General features: G+C 38.4%; 1 protein-coding gene across 1 annotated transcript in view; it reads left to right on the forward strand.

The window, feature by feature from the left end:
- The first annotated feature begins 571 nt into the window (after positions 1-571).
- The window catches only part of TMC1 (transmembrane channel like 1), a 58,216-nt gene continuing 36,179 nt past the window's right edge, over positions 572-22,608 (forward strand). The window contains exons 1-8 of the mRNA XM_087954225.1: positions 572-592; positions 9,196-9,280; positions 10,361-10,676; positions 12,324-12,461; positions 13,776-13,866; positions 16,490-16,571; positions 17,471-17,577; positions 19,897-19,995. Of these exons, the coding sequence (XP_087810351.1) occupies positions 572-592; positions 9,196-9,280; positions 10,361-10,676; positions 12,324-12,461; positions 13,776-13,866; positions 16,490-16,571; positions 17,471-17,577; positions 19,897-19,995 (939 nt within the window). The remainder of the gene's footprint in view (positions 593-9,195; positions 9,281-10,360; positions 10,677-12,323; positions 12,462-13,775; positions 13,867-16,489; positions 16,572-17,470; positions 17,578-19,896; positions 19,996-22,608) is intronic.

Here is a 22,608-nt window from a genome sequence, read left to right on the forward strand (position 1 = left end):
TTTTGTTAGCCTTGGATCGTTCCCTCTCCTCAACCAAATATTCCCTTGTTATCTATCTATTAGCAGGGAACATTCTATCAGTCTTGGAGTTCACTCTTCCCTCACTGGTTGTGAAGAGGGTCTGATCAATTCTGCTTTGATTATTAGCTTATTAGTAAACTTCTGTGTGCCTTTATGCTTGGTTCAGGACTTGCAAATTCCTCTGGATCTCAGAAGGGCTTTTGGTCCAAACTCTCTTTGTTAAGCTTTTTCACAGAAGTTGTTATTTGCTCAGTCTCACCACTGAACACACCTTGACATTAATTCTTAAGATCCAATCAGATAAAATACAGCATGTAACATTCTTGGTGTGAACCATTCTTTTTTATGACAGGAAGGATAATTTAAAAAATCAGCTCAAAAACAACATTCCTAAAAATGCCTACAAACCAACCTAGAGTTCAATTCTTAATACTTTTGACCTCACCCCTCCAGCATTGGTCTTCCAAGGACCTTATAAGGGAGGGAAAACACTACTTTAACTCAATCAAGTAGACCACAAAGATTGGAGGGTGGAGCTGGTGTCGCGACGATGCGGCATGTGATCTTGGAGGTCTGAGATCGGTGCTGATATCTTTGCTCCTGGACGGTCCATGTGGATCTAAACCAGTGATGGCTAACTTGTGACACGCTGAGGCACTTTGACTGACACGCCTGTTGGTGTGGGGAAAACCTGCACATTTAGAGGCTGCCTGTGCTCTGCTCCAATCCCTGCTCCCTGCTTGTTGCGTGGAGGCGTGGTGTCACCACTGCCACAAGATCTTTGCAGCAGAGAACCAATTTTAACCGCCATAAACTGAGGTTTGTCAGTTTCATTACCTCAGGAACGCTACAGGAGGAAAGGAGATCCATGAGGTTCACAGCCCTGTAAGGTGGCCTTCCGATCCCCACATCCTGCATCTGCAGCCCTGAGACCAGGGAGACAAGTTTCACAGCCCTGTGTGATCACCCCAGCCCAGTCCGTCATAAACCAAATTATTGATATTACTTGAAGTGACACACGACCCGAGGAAGGCTACACTTTTTCCCGATTTTCAACACACCAAGCTGAAAAGGTTAGCCATCACTGATCTAAACCATTCCGAAGAGACAGTGAATGTAAAGAGTGCATCCTGTCGATCCCAGGGATATCGCAAAGTCCCTGGTAGATCCAGGAGAAGCTCTTTTTGCCAGCGGCAAAGAGGCAGCCATTAAAGCTGCTGAAGTTGGGACAGCTCCAAAATGAAAGAGAACGAAAGAGAAAGGGTGCCGGTTTGGTGAGAACTTTTCTTTATTTAAAGATTTGAGAGGACACCCTAAGGGAAAGAAAGAATCTGTAAAAGTTTTTTGACAGAAGTGAATAAGCAGCGATTTTAAACAGGAATGTCAAAATAATTTTTTTTTTTTCCTTATTGCTGATGATCCTATATTTCGAAACTGGACTGGTTTTTTCCTTTTTTTTTTAATCTACTCTTTCCTTTCCCCTTTTTGATTTTATAATATATTAAGCCAGAGACTCCCTTTTAGTCTTTTTTTTTTAAAAAATATTTTCTTCCTTTTTAAACTAATTCTTATTATACTCTGCCAGAAAAGGAGGGGGAACGTGAAAGCTAAAGAAACTTTGTAACACTGCCAACTAGAGGCTTGGAAATACTCTACTTTTCCTTTGACCAGACAAAGCTGAGAAAGAATTGAGACTTTTTTTCAAGGACACTGCTTGTTTGATAAGATAGAGGGAAGAGCATGGGAGAGTATTATTGCAGGTGCTCTTCTGGGTTTCTATCAACAGCTGGAGTCTGGTGTTGAAACCTAGGGGTTATGATATGTTTTTGGAGAAGAGAGTTATAATAAGAGCCTTGGATAATTAAACAAAGTGCAGTGTGCTCTTTTTAATTTTTCTAAGTTGTGCTATCCCTCCTCACTAGCTTTATTTTATTTCATTTTATCTTTTTTTTTTGCAATAGCTATTTGGATCTTTGGCTTTGTTGGAGCTTGTCTTTATTTTTCTTTTCTTTTCTTTTCTTTTCTTTTCTTTTCTTTTCTTTTCTTTTCTTTTCTTTTCTTTTCTTTTCTTTTCTTTTCTTTGGAAGTCCAATCTCTATGCTTGCTTTTTATTTTAAAGGGAAAGCTTTAGTATTAATGTTTCCTTTTTTTTAAGGGAATAGCCTTTTTTTCTCCTTTCCTGGTATTTTTGTTTTTTCATCTACCTTTCTGGTTTATTTTTATGTACTCTTTTCTATTTGAGACCTCTCAAGTGGATTAAGGTGTTGAAGAACCTGAAGAATTTTTCCTTTCCTTTTTTTTTTTCAAGCCTTTTTCTTCATCTAACCACCGATTGGATTAAGGTATACAAGAACCTGAAGAAATTTTGCTCTCTCTCTCTCTCTCTCTCTCTCTCTCTCTCTCTCTCTCTCTCTCTCTCTCTCTCTCTCTCTCTCTCTCTCTCTCTCTCTTTCTTTCTTTCTTTCTCTCTTTCTTTCTTTCTTTCTTTCTTTCTTTCTTTTTTCTTCTTTTTTATCATTACTATTTGGCTTCTTTTTTCTACTATTTTTACTTCAAACTACAATTGGTTGTTTCACAATTGGATTAAGGTTTAGAAGAACCTCAAGATTTTGAATTGCTTAAAATGAGTAGGAAACTAACAGTTCCTGGTTCTTCAACTTCTACTTCCTCCTCTCCACCACCTGGAGGACAACGTTCAATACAGACAATGTTAAAGCAAGAAAAAGAACAAGAAAAAGTGACTCTGCAGATGATTATGCAAGGAATTCAAAATATTCAAGCAAGATCAGAGAATATGGAAAAAAGAATAGAGAACACTGAACAAAGAACAGAGAACATTGAACAAAGAACAGAGAACATTGAACAAAGAACAGGGAAAACTGATGAAAAAGTGGAGAACATCCAACAAATGATGTTGAAGTATGATGAGAGATTCCAAAAAATTGAAGAAGAAGATAAACAAAGAGACAAGAAGATTGGAGATATTGATAATAGATTAATGGTGGTTGAACAGGATAAAAGTGGTATGTTGAGATGGGAGATGGATAGATCAGAATTCTATCTTAGATTCCAAAACGTAGAGGAAGAAAAAGGACAAAACTTAGCTGAGATAATGATAGAAATACTGGCTGAAGCTTTGGAAATAACTCAAGAGAAGATGATGGATGGAATAGATGAGGTTTATCGAGTTTTCACAAGATATGTGATGAGAAATAGCTTACCAAGAGAAATTCACATTAGATTTACAAAGTAAGCCATTAAAACACAAATATTGCAAGTGGCAAAAGAGAAAACATTGAAATATAAAGACAAGGAGATTGTGGTTTTGAAAAAAATACCCAGAAGAGTGAGAGAGATGAGAAGAGAATACCGATTTCTGACTAAAATGCTACTTTAAAAAGAGGTGAATTATAGATGGCTGATTCCAGAAGGTTTAATGTTCACATGGCAAGAACAGAGACATAGAATTGACTCAATTGAGAAAGCGGAATTATTTTATACAGAATTTTTTGGAGGGAAAGAGGAAGAGGCAGAAAAAGAAATCTCACTAATTGAATTCCAAGAGGACTGCCAAATGGCGATTGAAAAAGAAGAAGGTGCAGTAGGTGGAAAGGTGGAAGCCAAAGAACAACGTGAACCAAGATCTACGAGAGCTGCTAAACCTAACTACAAAATATAACCATGGAAGAGAAAAAAACTAATTACAATTAATATAAATGGACTTAACTCAGCCATTAAAAGAAGGAAAACCTTTCATAAATTAGAGAAATTAAAATTTGATATAATTTGTCTACAAGAAGTACATATTAAAAAACAATATGAACAATTGTTGATACAGCCAAAACTAGGGAAAATATTTACTTCCTTGACACAACGTAAGAAAAGAGGAGTGGTTTTATATATTAAAGAGACCATCCCAGAAAAATTGATTTATACCGATGATGACGGAAGAATATTAATGGTGGAAATAATGGACAATAATACGAAAACACACCTAATTGCAATCTATGCCCCGAATGACAAACAAGAAGAATTCTACAAAAAATTACATATGAAAATAATTGAACTGGACTATGCTAATATAGTTATGATGGGAGATTTTAATGGAATTGTAGACAATAAATTGGACTATACAGCACAGAAAACAATAAAGCAAAACAGAAAGACTCTCCCTAAATCTTTTTTTTAAATGGTAGATGAAATAAGCTTAAAAGATACATGGAGAGAAAGAAATGCCAAAACTAAACAATACACCTTCTATTCAAATAGACACTTATCATGGTCCAGAATAGATATGATATGGATGTCAACAGAATTAATAACGAATATTCAATAAATAAATATTGAAACAAGTACTTGGGCAGATCACAATCCAATGACAATTAAATGGAAAGGACAAAAAAGAAGATCTAGATGGACGTTAAATAATACTATTTTAAAGGAAAAAGACTTCACACAGTGGATGGAGAAAGAATTGCCTTTTTTCTTTAGAGAAAACAAAAAAGAAGATACATTAATTCAGAATGTATGGGATACAATGAAGGCATATGTTAGAGGCTTGATAATAGACTATACAAGGAAAAGAAATACTATGAAAAGATTAGCCTCTAAGGCCTTAGAGGATGAGTATAAAAGACTTGAAAAAGAGCTACAGAAAATGCCACAGAAAAAGGACATCAAGCTAAAAATGGATATAGTTAAACATAAAATGGGTCAAATAGAAAAAGAAGAATTAGCACAGAAAATTAGAGGTGCTAAACAGAACTACTTTGAAGACGCAAACAAACCAGGTAGATGGTTAGCATACAAATTGACAAAGGAGAAAGAATCAAGGAAAATATTGCAATTAACAGATGACCAAGGCCAAGTTTGCTATGGTAGTAAAGAGAAGAAGGAAATCATTCGAGACTTCTATGGGAAACTATATATGCAAGAGAATATTGATGAGGAAAGAGTTAAACAGTACTTACAGAATGCTAATTTACCTCAGATACCTAAAGAGATTGAAACAATGTTAGAAAGCAATATAACGATGATGGAGTTAACTGAAGCACTCAAGAAGCAAAATAATGGAAAGGCACCAGGCCCAGATGGACTTCCAGCAGAATTTTACAAAACATTACAAGAATCGTTGAATCTTCCATTGCTAGAAGTTATGAATGAAGTTATGTTAAAGAAGAAGATACCTAAATCATGGTCAGAAGCCTATATTACACTTATTCCAAAAGAGGAGGCCGATCCATTACAAATTAAGAACTATAGACCTATTTCTTTACTAAATGCAGATTATAAAATCTTTGCTTCAATATTGGCAAAAAGACTTAAAAAATATCTAAATCATTTTATTCATCCTGATCAAAATGGATTTCTGCCAAAGAGACAAATTAAAGATAATATGAGAGTAATCTTGGACACCTTGGAATACTACGAGGCATATCCTGAAAAACAAATGGCTCAGATATTTCTAGATGCACAGACGGCATTTGATAATGTGAATTGGCGATTCATGTTATTACTGCTGGAACAGATGGGCTTTGCTAAAAAATTTATTCAAGCAATAGAAGCTATATACTATAAGCAAACGGCAAAGGTAATGATAGAGGGAGAACTGACAGACTCTATCAATATAAGAAAAGGAACAAGACAAGGGTGCTCACTATCACCTTTGTTGTTTGTGTTAACCTTGGAAGTGCTAAACAGAAATATTAGAGATGAAAAGAATATGAAAGGAATGAAAATCAAAAAGGAAGAATTTAAGCTGCAAGCATTTGCAGATGATCTAGTTTTCATCTTAGAAGACCCTCTAGAAACAGTATCAAAATTGATAGAAAAGATAGAGACATATGGAAAGGTGGCTGGTTTGAAAATAAATAAAGATAAGACAAAGATCTTGACAAAGAATATGCTATTAAGACAAAAGGAAGAACTGGCAGACCTATTGAAAATTCAGGTCACGAATAAGATCAAGTACTTGGGGATATATTTGACAGCAAGGTGTAGTACACTAAAACAGAATAATTATATCAAACTTAAACAGCAGATAGTGCTAGATCTGGCGAAATGGGAAAATTTACAACTGTCACTAATAGGGAGAATTTCAACAATCAAGATGAATATATTACCCAGTATTTTATATTTGTTTCAAACAATTCCAATTAGGCTTGGAAAAGATTACTTTGAAGATTTAAATAAAATTGTGTTGAAATATATATGGCAAGGTAAGAAAGCGAGAATAAAGTTAAAACTTTTCCAGGATGCTAGAATTAGAGGAGGATTTGGTTTGCCCAATTGGGAGTTGTATTATCAAGCTACAAAGCTGATGTGGGTTAAAGAATGGATAACACTAAGAAATACTAGATTGTTGACATTAGAAGGACATGATTTGTTGTTGGGGTGGCATGCTTTTTTATGGTATAAAGGAACTAAAACACAGGGGTATTTTAGAAGACATTATATATGGGAGTCTCTGTGGTTAAACTGGGAGAAGATTAAAAGACAATGTTATTTGAAAATTCCAGTCTGGCTATTGACTATTGAAGCATTTTCTTATCCTATAATATACAAAAAGGAACAAACAGTTAGATATGGTGAAATATTGAATAAAAAGGGTGAACTCAAATCTATACTAAAACTAGAGGAACAAGGTATAAAGATAAATTGGTTTTCATATGCGCAAATACATTCAAGGTATGATAAAGATTCTAAAACGGAAGGTTTCTATGATAAATTGACTGACTTAGACAAGATTTTGACAGGTACTGATGAAAAGGTGATTAAAAAATTGTATGGATATTTATTAGAAATTAAATTAGAAGAAGAACAAGTTAAAGAAACTATGATTGCTTGGGGAAGAATTTTGGATATGGGATTGATTTAGAGAAATGGCAAAAATTGTGGTCTCAAAATTATAAAATGACAATGTCAACAGCATATAAAGAAAATTTGTATAAGATGTTTTACAGGTGACATTTTCCACTGACAAGAATAGCAAGAATGTTCAAGAATAAATCCGAAAAATGTTGGAAATGTCATCAGACACCTGGCTCATATTACCATATGTGGTGGACTTGTGTGGATGCTAAAAAATACTGGACTAAAATCCACATGTGGTTGGAAAAAATGACAAAAAAACATATAGACTTGAAACCAGAGATATTTTTATTGGGAATTTTACCTGAAATATATAGTAAAGACTTGAAATATCTGATTGTAAATGTATTAACAGCGGCTAGGATTGTATTTGCCAAAAACTGGAAAAATGAGAAAACACCATCACAGGAGGAAATCACAGGTGGAAATCATATTAAGAAAATATTGGAATGTGCTGAAATGAGTAGATTGACATTTGAAATTAGAGAACAAGAGGATAAACAATTTTATAAAATCTGGGATCTATTCTATCAATGGTTAGACAATGAAACATGGTAATGAAATATGTAGACTCTTAGAAAATAATAAATATATAAAGATGTATTTCTTTCTTATTATATCTACAAAATGATTTTAGGATAGATTTGGGATGATAATATGAACTGTTATAAAACAAACTAAGTAAATTATGATTATCTTGTAAAACATGAATGAATAAAAGTATAGTCAAATGATTGATTAATAATGATACTAAGGTATTTAATTTTTGATTGAAAATACGAGATTACATGCAATGTAATTGTAATTGAAGACTACGAAATGGAAGCACAAAACAATTTGTAAACCAACGGGCACACTGTATGTATACATATGGAAGATGGCTTGATGTTTTTATGTTTTGTTTGTTTATGTTTGTTTTTAAAAATCAATAAAAACTTAAATAAAAAAAAAGTAGACCACAAAGATTTAGTCAGAAACTGTGCTTTCCCTCTTCTTCTGGCAAAAGCTTTGCGGTACACCTGATCTACAACACTTTGACAGTAATGTGCTCATGACATCATCAGGGGCCTAGTTCCCATTGGCTGCTTTAGATTGCTGGAGGCAGGGAGCCTCCCTGCTAGTTCCTGGGCATTGTTTCCCAGGATTTTTTGTTCTTGACCCTGGAAGGTTCACTTCTTTACATTGGGCTTTCCACTACACCAATTACTTTCCAATCCCCAGCTGATTCACGAGTCAGAGATCTAACGGGCAAACAGCCTTCTCGCCCCACTTCTGTCATCACTACTTAGAGTGATGATGAGGGTAGTAAGAGAGGAGTCCACTTCACTGGGCATTGGGCTTCCCTTTAGACTGGGGTGATCAACCTTGGCAACTTTAAGACCTGTGGGACTTCAGGAGTCAGAATTCGCCAGCCTGCTGTGCGGGCTGGGGAATTCTGGGAGTGTAAGTCCACGAGTCTTAAAGTTGCCAAGTTTTGGACACTTCTGCTCTAGGCTAAACCATGTCATTAGTGGGAAGAATTCAGGTCACCCAGTGAAACAGGGTGTCTTTCCTGCTTTACTCTAGTCCTGACCCAGCCCTACGGAACAGCTGTAGTCCCTGATCTATGGGTTGGCTATGGCTTTTTGGTCAAAAAAGAGAGGAGAGCCTTCTGTGATTGACTGGGCAACTTGTATCTGTTGGTGGTGGTTTGTTCTCTGAACGTGCTGTTTAGCTTCTGAACATTTTAATACCAGGCTATGTGACATCCTCAGTAGGACTTCAGTTTTGAAGCATCTTGTTTCAGCTCTTCACCGCTTTTATTGATCTCTGATCCATGGAATAGGTGGGGCATTCCCAGTAAAAGTGAACATGGCCTATTGTACTGATCCCATCTTCTGCTCACAATTAAACCACTTCTAAACTCATAGGTGTACATCAGTGGTGGGATTCAATTTTTTTTACTACCAGTTCTGTGGGCATGGCTTGGTGGGTGTGGCAAGGGAAGGATACTGCAAAATCCCCATTCCCTCCCCATTCCTGGGGGAAGGTTACTGCAAAATCCAATTCCCTCCCCACCCATTTACTTGCTTTCCAGCTCCATTCTCCTGTGCAGGGCAACAAAAGAAGACCCAGCCAATCAGCTGGGACTCAGGAGGCAGAGAATAGATGGGGGCGGGGCCAATCAGAGGTGGTATTTGCCGGTTCTCCAAACTACTCAAAATTTCCGCTATTGGTTCTCCAGAACTGGTCAGAACCTGCTGAATACCACCTTGGTGTACATAACAATTAATATGTGTGAAATTTATCCTCTTCTTTCAAAAGATCACAGTGTATGATATCTGCTGTTTCTCCACAGTGGATATTGAAGGGCAAAATGAGGAAGACAATGCTACTGAAAGTGAAGAAGGTAACTACTCTAAAACTTACGTTGTGGACAGTGGTGGGATTCAATTTTTTTTACTACCGGTTCTGTGGGTGTGGCTTGATGGGCGTGGCAGGGGAAGGATACTGTAAAATCTCCAGTCAGAGGTGGGATTTGCTGGTTCTCCGAACTACTCAAAATTTCCGCTATTGGTTCTCCAAAACTGGTCAGAATCTGCTGAATACCACCTCTGGTTGTGGAGAACAACTTCAGCTCTAGACACAACTTTCTCTGAACCTCCCATATGTATTGATGCTAAAGGTGTGATGAACTCCAGTAATTCTAGCTGGGGAATATTAGGATTTGTAATGCAACATATTTGGAGAATTTCTTGGTTGGACAAGGCTGAAATAGTATTTAAGTTTATAAGCATGTTGGAAGATAGCTAAAACTTGTTTATACTGTGATTTCTGCTGCTGTATCTGCTACTTAGTTTTACTTTACTTTTTTATTTATTTATTTACAAGACATATTGAGCATAAACATGGGTTGGGTTCTCACAACTCCCTAGCTAAAATGCAGTTGGGTAGCTTGTGAGTCATGTATTGTGGGAAGCAGGCAGAGAATGAAGCGAATGATTTCTAAACATTATCAACGCTTTCAGCATTGATAGAACTGACCATGTTTTGAGTAAATTCACAATGTACTGCTTAATTTGGCAACAAAGTCATCAGAGTCGTACTTTAGATGTCCTTTAGGTCACCAGTACTTTGCACTGTTTGATGCACTGTTGAGCACTGAATTCATGAAAACCCTTCTAGAGAAAAATATTAGCTTAGTCATCCTATCACAATTGGCTATTTTGGCAATAATATCTAATTTCAGACTGAAATGCTGTAGTTTAAAATATGTGACAATAAAGTTAAATTCTCAGAAAATGATCACCTTTGAAATTGTGGGAGCTATATCTCAACCATTGTATTATGAATGCCTACCAAACAATGCATTCATGGAATGAGATTGTACTGTGAAAATAACAATTATATCTGGGATAAAGGACAGAAGGGAGACCAGGTTCCTTTTGTGCTGACTAAACTGAGGGTTTCGCTCTTCTTTTCTATGAAGAGGAACAGTCTGAACAAAAGAAAGGAGCATCAAAAAGAAAGAAAAATGAAACCGAGGAAGAGGATGAGGATGAAGAAGAGACGGCTGCAGAACGCAGGAGAAGATACAGGAGACGTTGGAGGAAAGATGGTGGGAATGAAGGCAGTGAATCCGAGGGGGAAGCCCACAAGACCAGGAAGAACAGAGAAAATCAGAAGATTAGGGATGAGTCCAAGGAAGATGGTGACGATGAAGAGGATGAGGACAAAATAAGCAAGGAGAAGAAGAAGGAGAAGAAGAAAAAGAAAAACCAAGATAAAAAGAAAAAAGGATCAAGGTACTCTTTTCTTATTCATAGTGCTTGCCTTGGTGATATTATTATCTGAGTCAACAGACTAACCGATATATGTTTACTGAGGGTGGTAAATACATAACTCTTACTGTATAGTATTTTGTCCCTACTAGCAGCCTTACTCCTACGCTTGTTTCTGCTTCTGGTTTTTTTGGGGTTCTTCTTCCTCATACAAAGTTTTGTCCTCTCCTGTTGCCATTTAGGATCACCATTTGCAATAGTGGAGAATATGTGTAGTTCAGTACAGAATTGTTGATGTTCTGCAGATGTTTCATTACCAAGCTAGGAACATCATGAGTAGATGGGGAACTTAAATTTGCTTGCAGTTTATACAGTATATGGTAGTTTATCGTACCAACCTTGATTTGTTTATTGATTTATTGTTACTGGTTCCTGCTTATCTGGTGTTGCTTAATAGGCATAACGTGGTAAGGAAGAATAGTAATAGCATAACCATTATCATTAATTATCATTATCAAGATTTTAGTAAGTTTCTGTTTATAAGAAGAAGGATACCATTTTGTCCTGATATATTTTGGACTTTTTCCCTCTAGCTTCAGTTTTTAGGCTCTACTTGCAGGTAGACTCATGGACTACTGATGCATACATAAAGGGTAGGGAATATGTGCCATCCAGATATGATGAATTACAATTTCCAATGTTCCCAACCAACACCTTCAGTGATGAGGGCTGCTGGGAGCTATAGTTCAACTATATGAGGAAAGATATAATTTTTTCATCATAGTATTGATATTGGATGCAGGTTCTTATTAGGAGTGTCTCTGCTTTTTAAAAAAATTTTAGTAGCTCATCTCTCTTTCTACATTTGTGTATGTTGGAAATACATTTTACCTGGAATATTTTAGTAGAACATTTCTTACTGTGACTCTGAGATGTTAAGTCTGCTTTTTCCAATCTAAATCCTTCTATATGCCTGAGATTTCAGTTTCTCAAATTTCTAGCCATAAAATAGGATGAAGAAAAGGATGCATATGCCCTCATGAAGTCCCTTTTTTCCTGGTATCCCTCAGATAAGCAACATTGCTTGTAGATAACAAGCGACTGAGGTGCGTCTATTAAAATTCAGCCAAATTGAATTTTAGCAGGTATTGGAAAATTGGCTTTCTCATTAATTTTTCAGGATGTTGCTTCAATTTCTTCAAGATTGCTTGGTTTCTGTTTTGTTGCAAGGGAAGTTGCAAATATTGCAAGTGCAATGTATTTTTAAGAAAAGCAATATGTGATTTTATTCTCCCCAGTCTTGAGGTTGGTTTCATTATCATTGTTCATTATCAATATTCAAGATGTGTATCTGCTGACTCAGAATTTACTTATTTGGCCAATGGAAGTTCTTTTACCTCGTAACATAGAAAGCTAGTAATGTTAAGCATTATATAGCTACTTCTAGACCAGGGGTGTCAAACTCCCAACCTGCGGGCCGGATGCATCATGTGCTGGCCACGCCCACCCCCGGTTTAGCGAATGGGAAAAAAGTTGTGATACGTCGTGTGATGATGACATGATGACGTGAGTTTGATACCCCTGTTCTAGACCTTCTCATAATTGTTCAGGAAAGGTCTCATCCTTTTTATACCCTTCTGGTTGGTGACTCTCTTAGTCTGTCCCCCAAAGCTCAGATTCTACTTCTGAAGAGGAAATGACAGAGGAGGAAGTGGCCAAGTTGAAAGAAGCTGTGGAAGAGAAGAAGAAGCTGATTTCCACTTTGCGAAACAAGCCTTGGAGTATGAAAAAGAAACTGAAAATCTTGAAGTAAGGTCTTGATTTATGTAATAATTAACCTAGAGTCTGAGCTGTGAATTCCAATTGCTTTTAAATTCTTCCTCCCATAGATCCATGTTCACTACACACTGAGGGCGGTAGAAATTGTAAAATATAAGAAGTAGACATTCTTTTGAACCAAGCCTCCTTGTGACTCTATGGGCATGCGGTTTCTCTTGACAACAGTCTAGACAGCTCGGCTATTCCTTGGAGGCCTTCCAAATCAACATTAACCAGGCCTGACTCTGCTTAGTATCCAAATCTAAACACGTTAAGATAGTTGCTACCATTTGCTAAGACCCAATCAGGCTGGTGAAAAGGTGAACTTATATCTACCTTAAATTATGTTCCAGTCATACTCTTCAGGCTGCTACAACTGAGGCATTGTGAAAATCCAATATTTGTAAAAAAGATGACCTGAAAAGTTAAAACTGATCAGTATCAGTAGAACATTTCTCACTTGTGGGATTTCAGCTGATGCCTGAATCCTTCTTGACCTGTTCATGAAAAGTTGGCCCGTCTATTCAAATCTTCAGCAGTGACCTCTTAAGTTCAGTAATTCATTCTCATTGTGGCAACATTGAAACAGCCTCAAGTACTGGACACCACATGCTTAGGGAGTTGTAACCCTACACTTGCAATTAATTATTAAGCCAAGCCATTTAAGGACAATTATGCATGGGCTAATGAAACTTTGATGTAGTGTGTGTTGGTAATTAGATTAAAGTTCCTTTAATTTAATAAAGCTTTCATGGGCTAACTCAGGGTGTATATTTGAGTCCATCCTGGGTTATTTAGAATTTATCCAGAATGCTGATTTATGGAAAACCCACTTCCGTATTTCCTCTGTTTTTGTCACTACCTCATTTCTGTCTAAGGTTGCCTGTTTTTTGTTTTTTCTTAAATGCTTTTGCAAGTGGCTGAAGTGACACTTGGCATTATTTAACAGTTTAGTTCAATGGCTTGTTCACAGAACTTCAATTTCAAATGTTACAAGGTGTTCAGGGAGCTTTATATGCCTACAGTTCTAAGTACAGACATGTCATAACATGCCTGTCAGGAATTCTGTGTCAAGTACGTTTAACTGTGGAATCCTCGGTGCTCTCTGAGCTTGGTTATTTGTGGAGACATCTCATTACCCAGTTAGGTAACATCATCAGTGCTAGTGAGTGTGGGTTTTGCTCCTTGATTATATACAGTAGCTTGCCCTGATTTCTACTGGTTTCAGCATGTTAACAAATAGAACAATGTTTTTTATTTCTGATATATCAATGTATCTCTTTCTTTAAAAAAACTTGTTTATAGAGATGCCCAGCGTTTTGTGGAAAAATTCGAAGGGGCTCTCGGGAAAGGCAAAGGAAAGAAGTTTTATGCATATAAAGTGATGATGATGAAAGTAAGCCTAATTTTCTCTTTATTCAAACTGTGAAGTAGTTCAGTGGAAATAGCTTATTACTCCCTTCTCCCTAGATGCCTCTTCCAGACTGAATAGTTCCATTTTCACTAAGATTGCATTTAGCCTTTTTTTTTTAAAGAACAGGATCAGGCAAATACTGCAAAATACCATCCTGGTTCTTCAATTAAACTTGGAAGAGATAGGTGTTCTCAATCTAGAATATTTATGAAAAAGAAGGAATAAAGTAAAATAAAAATGATAAGATATTTTTTAATAAAGTAAATAAAAATAAAGTAAAATAAACTAGATCAGCAAGTGCTTCTTGCAGATGGTAGGGCTTGAATATTAGTGTATTAAATTCTGATGATGTTTGAGTGAAATCACACTGCAAACAGTCCAAAGAAGAAGTGTGCAAAGTATTGATGAAGGTTACTAACATTAAGTACTTCATGTGTATTTAGAGCTGCAGTTTTAAGTCCATTCATCCAGAGTAAATTATCTAGGAATAAGAAAAGAAATGTTTACAGAATAAAGTGGATTAAGCTGCATAGGTCAGTTCGAATGTTTTGATAGAGGCACAGCTCTACCTGGCTTCAGGAGGTGAAAGCTATTGGTACTGAAAGGGCACAGAAACTTTCTGCTTTAAGGGTCTTTCATAATAGCTGAGAAATAGAACTTTTAGATAATAGGTAACTGATTGTTTAGTGACCGTTCAAATTACAACGGTACTGAAAAATGTGACTTATCGTCGTTTTTCACAGGCACAACCTTTACAGCATCATCATGATCATGTGATCAAAATTCACACGCTTGGCAGGCTGGTTCATGTTTGTGACTTGTGCTGTGTCCCAGCAAAGGTCATTGTGATCACCTTTTGCCACCTTCTCACCAGCAAAGTCAATGGGGAAGCTAGGTTCCCTTAGCAACTGGGTTACGAACTTATCAACTGCAGTGATTCACTGAACAACGGTGGCAAGAAAGGTTGTGAAATGGGGCCAAACTCACTTAATGAACGTCTTGCTTAACAACAGAATTAGAATTTAGAACTTACCTTTATTGTCATTGCATTCCACGAATACAATGAAATTTGAAAGCTACTCCAGCACAGTGCCCCAAACATCACATCACAATCACACTACAAGTATTTAAAAATTAAAATAATAATAATAATAATTAAAAACCTAGTCTAAAACCTATCTGAAACTTTTAGTAAGTTAAATAGTTTAAAATGCCGCTATATACATAGGACTAAATCACAAATGCACTGTTTGATTCAAGACAATTATTGCCTTGGAAAAAAACCTGTTTCTCAGTCTATTAGTCCTCATTTTAAGACACCTATAACGTCTCCCTGATGGTATCAGATCGAAGTATAAATGTCCAGGATGAGAACGGTCTGTGGAGATTTTTAGTGCTCTAGAGAGGAGTCTGGTCTTCGCAATCTCTTCCAAAGAAGAAAGAGAGCAACTGATGATTTTTTGTGCTGTGTTTATAGCAATAGCAATAGCACTTAGACTTGTATACTGCTTTATAGCCCTCTCAAAGCGGTTTACAGGGTCAGCATATAGCCCCCAACAATCTGGGTCCTCATTTTACCCACCTCAGAAGGATGGAAAGCTGAGCCAACCTTGAGCCTGATGGGATTCAATCTGCCAAATTGCAGTAGGAGTAGCTTGCAGTACTGCACTCTAACCACTGCACCACCGAGGCATTATAACTCTCTGGAGCATCTTATCCACTACAGAGCATCCAGTGTACCATACCATTACACAGTATGCCAAAATGCTCTCCATGGTAGAATGGTAAAAAGTAAACAGCAACTTCTCACCCAGACCATTCTTTTTCAGCAGCCTCAGAAAGTGCAGGCGCTGTTGGGCCTTCTTTGCAGTGGCCATAGTGTGGACCGATGAAGTAAGGTTGTCAGAAATTTAAATTTAAATTTCCTAGAAATTTAAAACTATGAACTCTTTCCACACAATCTCCATTGATAGATAGTGGGAGAGGCTCTGCTTTGCATCGTCTGAAGTCTATAATCAATTCTTTGGTCTTTTTGATGCTCAGGGTGAGGTTATTATAGAAATTTTGGGCTCAATTGTGGTCATAAGTCGAGGACATATCTGTATACAGATAGGTGAAACTATTTGTATAACATCTCTAATTAATACAGCAGCTTGCTTTGGTGAGGTATCCAGGCTTCATTCTGAAAGAAACCAAATTGTACAGAGATATTAAGCTGCATAGGTCAGTTCGAATATTTTGATAGAGGCACAACTCTACCTGGCTTCAGGGGGTGAAAGCAGTGGTGGGATTCAATTTTTTTTACTACCGGTTCTGGGTGTGGCTTGGTGGGCATCGCAGGGGAAGGATACTGTAAAATCTCCAGTCAGAGGTGGGAGTTGCTGGTTTTCCGAACTACTCAAAATTTCCGCTACTGGTTCTCCAGAACTGGTCAGAACCTGCTGAATACCACAGAGACATCACTGCCAAAGCTATTGCGACAAATGGATTGTGTATGCATTACGGAAATAGGAAGGGAGGTGTATATCTATCATTGCTCCTCTCATTTCCTTTATTTTCCATTGTTATCCAAATGGGCTACTGAGCAGTGTGATCTTTCTTTCAGAAATGGATGAAATTTCAGCGTGATTTTGAGAATTTTAAAACAGCCTGCATACCGTGGGAAATGAAAATAAAAGAAATTGAAAGTAAGTGACTGATGCTCTTCCTCTCCTTGTCCCTTTGGTAAAAATAAGTGGCATGCTGCTGTGAATCATACACAATGAAAGAAAGAATTAAGTTTTCCCGAAAGCATTTGCAATCTATTCTCCTCCAATATATTTAAGGCAATGTCCTGTAAGAAAAAGTCAGCCTGATCTCTATCTAGGTCAGTATTGCCTGTGCTAATTGTCTCTACTCATAAAAATATGCTCTTCTTCCATTGCTGATTCCTACCTGTATTACTTTCTTCAGCTCTTGTTGCAGTTTTTTTCTCTTTTCTTTTTGGTGTGGCAGAGGAACCGCACGCCAGCCCTTTGATATTTCTAGGCTGGCCTGTGAGCCAGATATAAGCATCCTGTGGACCAGATCTGGCTTGCAGGACTTGAGTTTGACACTCCTGCTATACAGGATGCTGAAAACTATTTCCCCCCAAATCCTGCCCAATTTTTACCATATAAGCCTACATTTGTACTCTTCTGTGGGTTTTGTCATATCAATAGCAATAGCACTTAGACTTATATACCGCTTTATAGTGCTTTTACAGCCCTCTCTAAGCGATTTACAGAGTCAGCATATTGTCCCCCAACAATCTGGGTCCTCATTTTATCCACCTCGGAAGGATGGAAGGCTGGAAGGCTGAGTCAACCTTCCTGGTGGGATTCAATCTGCCAAATTGCAGCAGCCAGTAGTCAGCAGAAGTAGCCTGCAGTACTGCATTCTAACCACTGCACCACCAAGGCTCTTTCAAATCGTTATGTTCATGGAAAAGTGTTATTAGCTGATATATCAATTTGTTAAACCTACTTAAACATTTTATCAGGTTTTTCTCTTGTAAAGGACAAGGAAAGTTTGTCATTTTATCTGCTTTTATCCGAATATTTCACAGGTCATTTTGGCTCTTCGGTTGCATCTTACTTCATATTTTTGCGATGGATGTATGGAATAAATATAGTTCTGTTTGGGCTGACCTTTGGTCTTGTCTTGGTGCCTGAGGTGAGAACACAATTTCATTTCCATCTGCACCTTGTTCTCTGGTTTGAGTTATGTTAAAGACCTCTGCTGGTTTTGTTTTAATTTTAGCACAGTAATTTTTTTTATAGCAGTTTTAACAGTGAGGTGCCTATGAACCAGCGAGGCGCAGTGGATAAAGGAGCTGGACCAGGAGGGGAAAACCCAAACTCTTATCCTCCATTAGGCATGGACATTTCTTGGTGACCTTGGGTCCAGTTATTCCCTCTTAGCCCAAATCAGCATCTGTTATACAATAAACTGGCTGGAAAACAAAGCCCCGCATCACTCCATGCATTAATGCCAGGCAATGCCTGACAGTGACAACTGGGCAAATACAGTGCAATTAAGCCAGACAAAATGCCAAGAAAAACAACACATGGACCTTATAAAAAGGTAAAGGTTCCTCTCGCATATACGTGCTAGTCGTTTCCAGCTGTAGGGGGTGGTGTTCATCTCCGTTACAAAGCCAAAGAGCCAGAGCTGTCCGAAGATTTCTCTGTTGTCATGTGGCCGGCATGATTAAATGCCGAAGGTGCACGGAACGCTGTTACCTTCCCAACAAAGTGGTCCCTATTTTTCTACTTGCATTTTTACATACTTTTGAACTGCTAGGTTGGCAGAAGCTGGGACAAGTAACGGGAGCCCCCTCAATTACATGGCACTAGGGATTCGAACCGCTGAACTGCGGACCTTTCAATCGACAAGTTCAGCATCTTAGCCACTGAGCCACCGCATCCTTTATAATGGACCTTATAGTTATCTAGGAAACATTGACCTACAATTTCTATAAATCCCTGGTCTTTGGCTATGTTGACTGAGACTGATGTTGTATTTGGAGAGCATACCAGATTTAAAATGAGAAGTTCCCTCCATCTTTATTTTTTGGGTTTGTTTGCACATATAGCAGGGCTAAAATAATTCCTAGTTAATTAAGATTTTCTGATATACATCTCCTATGAATAAACTTTATAGATTTGTCCATGTGTTTGTTTTGCAGGCCATGCTTTAACAACCTCATTTTATTTATTTATTATTTATTTATTGAACCTATATGTCGCCTACCTCTAGGCAGTTCACTGTTAATAAAACACCAATGTGAAACATTAAAACAATAAATAGTAACACTAAGTGTGGTTTAAAAAAGATATGGAGGAAGGGAGCAAGATGCGCACAGGGAAGAGGAAGGTGTTAGGCATCCAGAAATTGTCCATTGTAATCAATAACTCCGAGACAGGCATAATCTCCAATTGATTCCAAAACTGAAATTCATTCCCAGAGCATCTCACAAATTCCACCCTATCTCCTCCCACCTACTACACTTCATTAATCACGAGAACCAATTACTTGTAGTTGAAATTTCTAATGAGACGTACTAAATAACCTTGAATTTTTCAACCCCCCCCCCCTTCATTTTCACACAACATTCCTTTGGCAGCTGTGGAATCCCAGAGCTGACAGAGAGTTTTTTTAAATCTTAGCCCATTAACCACCTCCAGAATGACATGCCCCCCCCCCTTGCCAACTCCCAGGCCAGTTAGCCAAAATTTCAAGCCCTTTTGGAAGGTCAAAAGGGTACGTGAAGATCTAACCTTGGGGGTGGGGGATGATGTTCCAAAGGCCAGGAGCCATGGTAGAAAAGTTTCTTCTCCGGGATCCCATCAGCCAGAATTCCTTGATTGTCATAGATTGTCCGCAGTAACCGGGGAATGGGCCAATCCGATTGGGGGGTGGTGGTGGTCAGATGGTTTCTAAGATAACCTGGACCCAGGCCATGAAGGGCTTTCAAGATAAGAACCAACACCTTAAATTGGAGCCTGGAAGCAAACTGGCAACATGTGCAGTTTGCTTAACAGTGGTGTAATAGGGGCTACCCCAGTGGCCCCAAGAACTATCCTGCGATCTGCATATTCCTAATGCTTGTAAAGGGTAGCCCCGTGTAGAGTGCATTATAATAGTCCAACAGTGAGATGATCAAGGCTTGGGTTCTTGGTAGACCTGTGATCCTTTAAGGCTTGGATCTCCTGCCTCCTAAAATGTCTTGACTAAAAAGATGACTTCTTGACTAAAAAAAGCAATCTTCTCCTTCCCTAATACGAAATTAGCAGTTCTGAGGTTCATGAATATTTGAGATCACATCGATGTAACAGATCAATGATTTTGCATGTTGAATTTCATATTACAGTTCCAACATGTAATGTTCGACTTCCAACATATTGGAACAATTAAAAAAAAATACCCTCAGTCACTATTGGATTATTGATGTGAATACAGTGAAAACCATTCTCCTGTTTTTGCATGCAGGCATTGATGGGAAAGGCATATGGGTCTTTGCCTAGAAAAACTGTGCCAAGAGCAGAGGAAACAAGTGCTATGAACTTTGCCACTTTGTGGGACTTCAGTGTAAGTAGACAATTTTACAATCATGTATTACATTACGGCAATCATCTCATTCTCATTATTTGGGACGACACTCAGAATGCTCTTCTGGCCTATTGGCAAACTGACTAGTAATTTGGGAATTGTGCCCCAACGTTTGGAGAATATTTGACTGGGAAAGACTAGGCAGTGTTGGTTTTATTGCCTTATGGAAAATGTAAAACTGAAACATTGGCAGATTTCTAAGGGTTGTTAATTCCATATATGATATTTAATTGAATTTAGCAAAAATGTTCAAAATCACTTGGGGAACAAGAATAAAAATGGTCCCCAATGGGATTCAGAGGAATGTTTCCATAACCCGAAAGAAAAAAATAACCCACCCAGGATTGATTTGATTGATTATTCATTATATATGAATAATGAAAATGGAAGATCTCTCACCTCGTTTTATATTTATCCTGGAGACCTCTTTGTGAATTCCTCCAGGACCAATCCACGATGTTCAAAACCTCTTTAGGGAGATTTGCTTCAGGAGCAGGATGACTCTGTTGGATTAATTTATTTGGTCCTTTCTGCAAGCTAACTGTCACAAGGAAAGTAAGTGAGGGGAGGAAAAAAAAAAAGGCTTAGCTTCTAATCATGTATTGCACTCCTGTCTTATCACTTTTAGCGAGTAACTCCTTGGGATTAACAGTAAGCTACTTATGACAGTTTCCAAATTACTCTGATGAAACGGGGTTGGAGGAAGCAATTGCGTGTGGGTGATGTACCATTCTTGTACATTCTGTAGTAAATATTTGCTACATACAGCCTGTCCTTTTTTGAAAACCAGCATGTGGTCAGTAGCTGCGCTGAGTCTCTGGCTCTGTAGGCAGCTTCCTCCTGTGTTTTGCCATCAGAATTTTTAAAAATTGCAACACCTCCCAAGCAATGAAGCATTTGCAAGGCTTGAAAGTGAGTCCACCAACTCAGATGGGATGCTCCACAATTTGTCTTTCTGAGGGATCATTTGGATGATTGGGATCTTCCAAGCTCTGGTTCGCTTATGTTACTTGAGTTTCTGGACTTCATCTTCCTCAGTTATCTATGATTCTTTCTGACACTGCTAGGAGGCACGGTCAAGGCCAAGAGTGTAAGTAACTGGATGCAACAAGGGTGATTGGTTCATGCATGCCACTGCTTCCCTATCAGTAGTAGGGGTGAAAACTAATATAGTCAGGCCCAGAGAATTAAGTTGCCTGTCCTCCCCCTCCCCCATACTGCAGTTTAGGAAACAGCAGCTTTCCACATTCAATTCCAGCTTTATTTTTTCACCCACGTGTTATCAAGAGCAGGACCAGTGGTGGGATTCAATTTTTTTTGCTACCGGTTCTGTGGGCATGGCTTGGTGGGCGTGGCATGGCTTGGTGGGCATGGCTTGATGGACATGGCAGGGGAAGGATACTGCAAAATCCCTGTTCCTTCCCTGGGAGAAGGTTAGTGCAAAATCCCATTCCCTCCCCACCCCACTAACCTGCTTCCCAGCTCCATTCAGGGTAACAAAAGAAGACCCAACCGATCAGCTGGGATTTGGGAGGCAGAGAATAGATGGGGCGGGGCCAGTCAGAGGTGGTATTTGCTGGTTCTCCGAACTACTCAAAATTTCCGCTACCGGTTCTCCAGAACTGGTCAGAACCTGCTGAATACCCTCTCTGGGCAGGACCTTCCTTCATGCTCCCTAATTAGTATTCTAGGCTACAGGAGAAGATAAAAGGTCCCTGGATTATAATTCACAGAGATTCTCAAATTTTGGCAGTTTCTATTTTCTCATAAGGTTTATTTTCTTCCTTCCCTCCTCCCCTCCCTTCCCCTCCCCTCCCTCCTTCTTTCCTTCCTCCGTTCTTCCTTCCTTCCTTCCCTCCCTCCCTCCTTTTTCCCTCCCTCCATCCCTCGTTTCTTTCTTTTTTTCTTCCTTTCCTCCCTCCCTCCTCTCCCTCCCTCCTCCTTTCTTCCCTCCCTCCTCATTTCTTCCTTCCTTTCTTCCCTCCCTCCTTCTTCCCTCCTCCCTCCCTCCCTCCCTCCCTCCCTTTCCTTCCTTCCTTCCTTCCTTCCTTCCTTCCTTCCTTCCTTCCTTCCTTCCTTCCTTCCTTCCTTCCTTCCTTCCTTCCTTCCTTCCTTCCTTCCTTATATTTATGAATAGAATCTCAAAAAGGGGAAACATCCCAGGCCTCCCTCAGGTCTTACATCCTTCTAGTCAAGACCCAAAGATGCCTGGATACAGTGGTCCTTGACTTACAAACTCAATCTTTTAGTGACAGTTCAAATTACAATGGCATTGAAAAAAGTGACTCACGACCAGTTCTAACAACCATTGCAGCATCCCCATTGTCATGGGATCTGAATTCAGGCGCTCGGCAATTGACATGCATTTATGATGGTTGTGGCCACCCGGGGTCATGTGATTGCCGTTTGTGGCCTTCCCAACCAGCTTCTGACAAACAAAGTCATTGGGAAAGCCAGATTTGCTTAACAACACTATGATTCATTTAATAACTATGATTCTTTGCTCAATAACAGTGGCAAAACAGGTCATTATATTGGGTCAATCATTTAACAACCCACCTTGCTTAGCAAAGGAATTTCGGATCATAAGTC

The sequence above is a fragment of the Notechis scutatus genome, chromosome 2 (genome assembly GCF_049901735.1).
Source record: "Notechis scutatus isolate UNSWTSFEM ecotype Mainland chromosome 2, rNotScu1.2, whole genome shotgun sequence".
NCBI classification, from domain to species: domain Eukaryota; kingdom Metazoa; phylum Chordata; class Lepidosauria; order Squamata; family Elapidae; genus Notechis; species Notechis scutatus.